The sequence below is a fragment of the Pithys albifrons genome, chromosome 13, assembly GCF_047495875.1.
Source record: "Pithys albifrons albifrons isolate INPA30051 chromosome 13, PitAlb_v1, whole genome shotgun sequence".
NCBI classification, from domain to species: Eukaryota; Metazoa; Chordata; class Aves; order Passeriformes; family Thamnophilidae; genus Pithys; species Pithys albifrons.
This window is the reverse complement of record NC_092470.1, coordinates 20,941,181-20,947,907: the sequence shown is the minus strand read 5'-3', so window position 1 is coordinate 20,947,907 and position 6,727 is coordinate 20,941,181. Positions and strand designations below refer to the sequence as shown.

The 6,727-nt window shown below is 57.9% G+C and overlaps 2 protein-coding genes across 3 annotated transcripts in view; both read right to left on the bottom strand.

Annotated features, from left to right (window-relative positions):
* Positions 1-2,358: 2,358 nt before the first annotated feature.
* LOC139678046 (uncharacterized) lies at positions 2,359-3,815 on the bottom strand. The gene is made up of 2 exons (XM_071568584.1): positions 3,295-3,815; positions 2,359-3,250 (listed from the first exon to the last, which is right to left on the bottom strand). Exons 1-2 carry the CDS (start codon positions 3,813-3,815, stop codon positions 2,581-2,583), a joined length of 1,191 nt encoding a protein of 396 aa, XP_071424685.1. The 3' UTR covers positions 2,359-2,580.
* The window catches only part of GLCE (glucuronic acid epimerase), a 30,182-nt gene continuing 25,813 nt past the window's right edge, over positions 2,359-6,727 (bottom strand). For both annotated transcript variants that reach the window (XM_071568582.1, XM_071568583.1), the window contains one exon: positions 2,359-6,710. In XM_071568582.1, coding sequence (XP_071424683.1) covers positions 5,686-6,710 — 1,025 coding nt within the window. In that variant the 3' untranslated portion in view covers positions 2,359-5,685. The remainder of the gene's footprint in view (positions 6,711-6,727) is intronic.

The following is a 6,727-nucleotide window of genomic DNA, read 5'->3' as shown; positions in this document are numbered from 1 at the left end:
CGAGTGTGTGTTCTGAACCATCTCCAGGCTCTTTTCCCCCCAAAGCAGAGCCCAGGATGTGGGTTGACTCCAGGTCCCCCTCACCTGCCTGGGTTTATGGGCTGCAGCCAGGGCTGGAAAGGCTGGAATTCTGCTGCTGCAGCAGGAAAAGCTTTGAAATGACTCTGGATTGTTTGATATGATCCCAGACACAATCCCAGCAATAATCCCTGCGGGCTCTGCCCAGCAGCAGCTCTGCCTGGAGCTGGAGAGGGTTTATCCCGAGTCCTGTGACCTCCCACCCGAGGCAGGACATTTTCCCAGCCCTGGGAAACCTCCTGATTCCCAAACCAGCATTTTCAGTGCTAGGAAAGGCTGTGCCAGCCCCGTGGTGCCTCCCAGGGAATCATGGAATCCCTAAGGTTGCAAAAGCCCCCTCAGAGCAGAGTCCAAGCATCCCCAGCACTCCCAAGGCCACCACTGAGCATGTCCCCAAGTGCCACCCCCACATGTCCCTTCAAAGACTTTGTGCAACGAGTTACAAACCAGTTTCAAACCAGTTCCAAACCGGTGGAAACTCCCAGCACCAACAGCTGAAGCCCAGTGGGAAATCCGATTTTTTGCAGGAAAACAGGCCTGGAGCTGCAGCCCAGCCATGGGAGCAGGATGGCCAGGGGGGCTGGACAGCAGCAGCCAGCACGGAGCAGCCAAGAGCTTCTGCTGGGAACTGTCCCCGGGGTCAATGCCCTGGGAAGGGGCCCTGGAGGGGGGACGCTCCCAGGGGCCCAGTTCAGCTCCCGAGGGACTGATGGAACAGCCACACCTTTGGGAAGGTCAGTACAGCTCAAAATCCGTGGCAGCAACGTGGGATTGGACACTGCTCCGAGTCCTGGGCAGCTCCACATCCCCCCGGGCTCTCCAGGGAGCTGGTCCCGCCCTGGTTCCCCTCTGGGCTCCAGAGGTGACATTTCCCAGCTGGAAGGACCCTGGAATGACTGTGGCATTTGCTGAGCTGTGGCCAAACAGGACTCAGCAGGAGCTGTGGAGCCCACGCTGGATCAGGAAGGCTCTGCCAGCCCGGGAGAGCCTGGGAAGAGATTAAGGAGAGAAGCAGCTCTTTAACATTCCAGGAGCACAAGGTACCATGGGATGATCAGTCACTCCAGGCAGATGGGAAATGTGGCTCCTTCCAGCACGAACTGAGCAGCAAACACCCAAATCCATCACCAAGACAACGCAGCTAAATCCACTCCTGTTTTCAATCTCTACATTTTAACAAACTGCTGAGAACTGGAAATCAATATTCTTACCCAAGCAGTTGGGAGAGTCCTGGAATGGTTTGTTTTGGAAGGGATCTTAAAGGTGATCTTAATCCCTTCCACCCCTGCCATGGGCAGGGACACATCCCACCAGCCCAGGGTGCTCCAAGCCCTGTCCAACCTGGCCTGGGACACTCCCAGGGATGGGGCAGCCACAGCTTCTCTGCCCAACCTGTGCCAGGGCCTGCCCACCCTCCCAGCCAGGAATCCCTTCCCAATATCCCACCTATCCCTGCCCTCTGGCAGTGGGAAGCCATTCCCTGTGTCCTGTCCCTCCAGGCCTTGTTCCCAGTCCCTCTCCAGCTCTCCTGGAGCCCCTTCAGGTCCTGCCAGGGGCTCTCAGGTGTCTCTGGAGCCTTCTCTTCTCCAGGTGACCCCCCCAGCTGTCCCAGCCTGGCTCCAAAGGGGCTCCAGAATCATGGAATGGTTTGGGTTGGGAGGGACCTTAAATCCCACCTAGTCCCACCATGGGCAGGGACACCTCCCACTGTCCCAGGCTGCTCCAAGCCCTGTCCAGCCTGGCCTGGGACACTCCCAGGGATGGGGCAGCCACAGCTGCTCTGCCCAACCTGTGCCAGGGCCTGCCCACCCTCCCAGCCAGGAATTCCTTCCCAATATCCCATCTATCCCTGCCCTCTGGCAGTGGGAAGCCATTCCCTGTGTCCTGTCCCTCCAGGCCTTGTCCCCAGTCCCTCTCCAGCTCTCCTGGAGCCCCTTCAGGCCCTGGAAGGGGCTCTGAGTCTCTCTGGAGCTTTAGAAGAGCTGCCACTTCTTACATGCCCAACCATCTCTGTGCAGGGAGTTAAAATTATTATCAACAAAACACACAAAACTCCAAACAAGGCGGATTCAGCAGAAATAACTCACCCCAGGAACCCACCCCGTGAACTTTGGCCAGGCAGACAGAGAGCACCAGTTTGTGCTTCTTACCTGAAATCAGCAAATTAGTGAAAAAAAATGAGAATTTTCCACCTTACTTTGAATAAGAAGCTCCCAGAACCCCCCAAAGCCACCACAGGGGGCGCTGAAACCTCCTGAAATAGCAAAGACTCCCCGTGGGTGCCTTAAGATAAAAAAATTTATTTTACAGTCTTATAAAGCAGCTTTACATGAAGCACAAACGTTGACCCATTTCACGTATAGAAACATAGAGGAACCTCTTCCTGCTGCAAAAAACTCAGGTTTGGCTGAATAGAAAACTAAGTGTGCACATTGTGCTTAAACTGCAGCGCCTGTACAGCTCTACAAAGGACAGCCCTGCCCAGAGCATCCTGTAAACAACTTATTGCATATTGCCCACCCACGGGGCACCCAGGGCACCAGCCAGTGAGAGCCCTGCAGGAGGGAGGGCACAGCAGCCCCCAGGGAGGGCACAGCAGCCCCCAGAGTGGGCACAGCAGCCCCCAGGGGTGGGCACAGCAGTCCCCAGGGAGGGCACAGCAGCTCCCAGGGTGTGCACAGCAGCCCCCAGGCTGGGCACAGCAGCCCCCAGGGGTGGTCTGCTCACCAGTGAGAGCCCTGCAGGAGGGAGGGCACAGCAGCCCCCAGAGTGGGCACAGCAGTCCCCAGGGGTGGGCACAGCAGCCCCCAGGGTGGGCACAGCAGTCCCCAGGGGTGGCCTGCTCACCAGTGAGAGCCCTGCAGGAGGGTGGGCACAGCAGCTCCCAGGGTGGGCACAGCAGCTCCCAGGGATGGCCTGCCCACCAATGAGAGCCCTGCAGGAGAGTGGGCACAGCAGCTCCCAGGGATGGGCACAGCAGCTCCCAGGGATGCCCTGCCCACTAGTGAGAGCCCTGCAGGAGGGTGGGCACAGCAGTTCCCAGGGGTGGGCACAGCGGTTCCCAGAGATGGGCACAGCAGCTCCCAGGGATGGGCACAGCAGCTCCCAGGGATGCCCTGCCCACCAATGAGAGCCCCATGAGGAGGGATGGGCACAGCAGCTCCCAGGGATGGGCACAGCAGTTCCCAGGGATGGGCACAGCAGCTCCCAGGGATGCCCTGCCCACCAGGAGGGTTGTTGTGCTTGTGCCACCGGGTGGGGATCCCCGTGTGTGACGCCACCGGTGACGCCCAAGGGTGGGAAATCTCATGGGATGGTTCAGCAGATCTGAGGGGATCCAAGAGCTTGGAGGCAAGTTTGCTCTCCAAGGTCTTAGTGCCAAAGATCTGTGTCAGTTTGAAGAGTGGAAACCAACACAAAGCCTCGGTGGAAATGGGTGTGATGAAGGGTTGGGCACTGCTGGCGTGGGCACTGCGACCAATAGTCCTCTTCCACTGCACAACTCCATTAAGGGAATAGCAGGAGAAACTCCACACGGGTTCTCCAGTTCTACAACCTCTGCTGGGGCATCCTTGAAGCTTCACCTGTGCTAAGGCCAAGAAAACACAACGGGATGTCAAGGACCAGGTGGTGTGACAAGACTGATGGTGTTGGCCAACCCTCAGGATCAGCCATGCCCCAATCCTGCAATTGGCATTAATTAAAAACAGCAACAAAGGGGAAATTGTGGCCTCCATAAGGCACCAAAACCATCTCTTGAGCAGCACCCAAAGGGTCTCTCCAGATTCTCCAGCTCCCTAAGGGGGCAAAGATGGAGGGAAAAGAAGCAGGGGGAAGATGTGGCAGGAAGGACCAGTTCTGGGGGAGGAAGCACGTTTTGAGGGGGGGTTTGTGTGTGCACAGACATGGAAAAAAATCACCTCTGCTACCTTTGGTATCAAAACTCCTCCTCCAGCCCGGCCCACACGGAGTGGGCTGAGACATCAAGGAACTCAAAAGTCGCTTCACATCTCTGTGAGAAATTCAAAAAGCATCAAAGCAATAGAAGATGGAGATGGATGTTGTCCTTCTGCCCGGCCTGTCTGGGGTTTGGATGAGCTCTGTGCTTGGGATGAACACCTGCAACCCATGGACAGCATGGAATGGGGGCAGTGGGAACCCCAAAGTCCATCCGTGTCCTCGCCAGGAGTTTGGGGGTTGGAGCAAAGCCCAGCACGTCCCAACAGAGCTGAGAACAAGCCCAAGGTGTGCCACATCTGCAAAGCAAGGCCCTGATCTAACGATGCCATGGGTTGGTTGGACTCTGCTGGATCACCCAGGATGCCTCAGAGCAACGTGGGTGGGAAGGACTGGAAACCAGGGGAAAGAATCCACCTGGTGTCTGCTACATCCCAGTTTGGGTTGGGATGGGTGTGCTGGGAGGTGCACAGGGACCACTTGTCACTTGGCAGAGCCACGAAGGCAAATCACACCCAAGAAGCCACTGCTGGAGGTGTAACAACCCCTCCCACTAAGGCAGTAGGTACAGTCATGGAATCCTGGAATGGTTTGGGCTGGAAGGACCTTAAAGCTCATCCAGTTCCAACCAAGGGACACCTCCCACCAGCCCAGGCTGCTCCAAGCCCTGTCCAACCTGGCCTTGGACACCTCCAGGGATGGGGCAGCCAAATCCTCTCAGGTGTTAAAGCACCAGCAGAGCTGCAAAGCCCTCTGGGGTCACTTTAATTTTTAAAATGCTTGATGGACTCGAGCAGGTTAAAAATTAAAATCACCACAGGAAAACCTTCATTAACTCCAACTGAATTTGCTGAGCGACTCCAGACGAGCTCCACGTCCCACTCAGGAATTCATGACAAGTCTCCCCAAAACGAAGCGCCCAAAGCTCAGAGAAACCTCTGAGGTGGAATAACAAAATCCAGTCCAACACATCAGGCTCCAGAGGAGGGATCCCAGCTCCAGGTGACACCAGTGAGGGGTGATGGTGAATTTGGGGGTGATGAGGTTCAGGCTCCGGGTGCTCCGGGAGCCCCACGGGTTGTGCTTATCCGGCGCCGGCCGCGCGTCCTCCGTCCGCAGCTCTGGGAGGAACCCACCCCAAGCTGAAGGATCTCCAGCAGAGAACTGGGAAAAACTTAAAAATGTCTATTTTTCACCCCAAAAAAGAATCCCTGTTAACCCCCCCCACCTTTCAAAGACACACTGTGCACTCCCCAGGCTACGAGTGACTCACGTGGATGGTGTTCCACCACAGGAGCTGCTCCAGCACAGACACACAAACTCCCTGTGAGAGGCCACGGATGAACTCCTCAGGCAAGACCTGGACTTTTGAGACCTCTATGGCTTCTGCAAGTGTTTTCCTATAAAAAGGAAAACTAAAACCCAACAAACCCCATCCTGAAGCTCAGGAGCACGGAGGGGCTTTGCTTCGTGCAGACAGTGGAGCACAAGCACAGGTGACGCTCCCCGATCCCGCCCCTCAGACCCAAAGGTTTGCACACTGGAATGCAATGATTTCAGGAGAGCAGTTCTAAGGATCACTTCTTTGAAAGGTCCGTAGAAAGGTGGGGATGTCACCCTGGGAGGTGTCCCTGTGGTTTGGTTGGGAGCTCAGTTGTGCTTCGCCCGCCCGCCCCGCAGGTAACTCTTCCACCTCTTGACGAACTCCTTGAAGATGGGCGAGTCGTCGATGGTGCTGAGGAGCTGCAGCTGGTTGATGTGGGTGGTGTGGTAGTCCCAGCGTGCCAGGTTGGGGGCCGTACCCAGCATGAAGTGGCGCAGGTCGTAGATGGTGCCCGAGCCGGTGTCGTAGAGGGGCAGCATGGCCTTGAGGGACTCCATGCCGCGCTCGTAGAGCAGCCGCGCCTCGCGGCCCAGCTTCTCGCCTGCCGTCTCCTTCAGGTCGTACAGCCCGATGAGGGAGTACATGAAGCCGTTGAGCACGAAGGAGCTGGGCGAGGTGGGGTACTCCTCGTACCAGTCGTGCCGGTTCATGAACACGGCCTTGACCCCGCGCTGCTCCGCCGGCAGCTTGTAGGGCGCGGTGGCCCTGAGCGCCGCCCCCAGGAAGGCGGGGTCCCGCGTCAGCAGGTACGCCCGCACCAGCGTGGACATGGCCTGGCCCTGCGCCATGGCCGAGTACCAGCCCGGCTCCAGCGACTTGAAGCCCTCCCCAAGCTTCCTGGTGACCATGATGGGCCACCCGCCGCGCTCGTCCTGGTTGCGCAGCAGCCAATCGCTGGCGGCGAAGAACGCCGCCATGTGCGCCGTGGCCGAGATGGTGACGTTGTCCAGGAAGCCCCTGCCCTTGGCCACCAGCCTGACCACGCGCTTGGGCATGATCTTGGTCTGCTTCACGGCCTTGGTGTTGGAGAGCCCCACGCCCTTGCGCAGGTCGGTGAGCAGGTCGCGGGTCAGGGTGCTCCAGCTGGTGCGGGCGCCGATGCCGTAGTAGATGTCGCGGTCGCGGAAGGCGATGAGTTGGGTGTTGGTCACGTAGTGCACCGTGAACAGCTGGTTCTTCTCCGTCGTCTCCAGCACCACCGAGATGCTCCCGTTGGTCACGAACTTGAGGTCGAAGGAGATGATGAAGTCGCGGGCGTTGCCGAGCTGAAGGGACACGCCCTCGGTGGTGTCTGCAACACAGAGCACA

Coding starts and splice junctions, on each gene's coding strand:
- LOC139678046 (XM_071568584.1), bottom strand. CDS start 3,815: ATGGAGGCCACAATTTCCCCTTTGTTGCTGTTTTTAATTAATGCCAAT. Junction 3,251..3,294: donor AACCCTCCTGGTGGGCAGGG/CATCCCTGGGAG, acceptor AACTGCTGTGCC/CATCCCTGGGAGCTGCTGTG.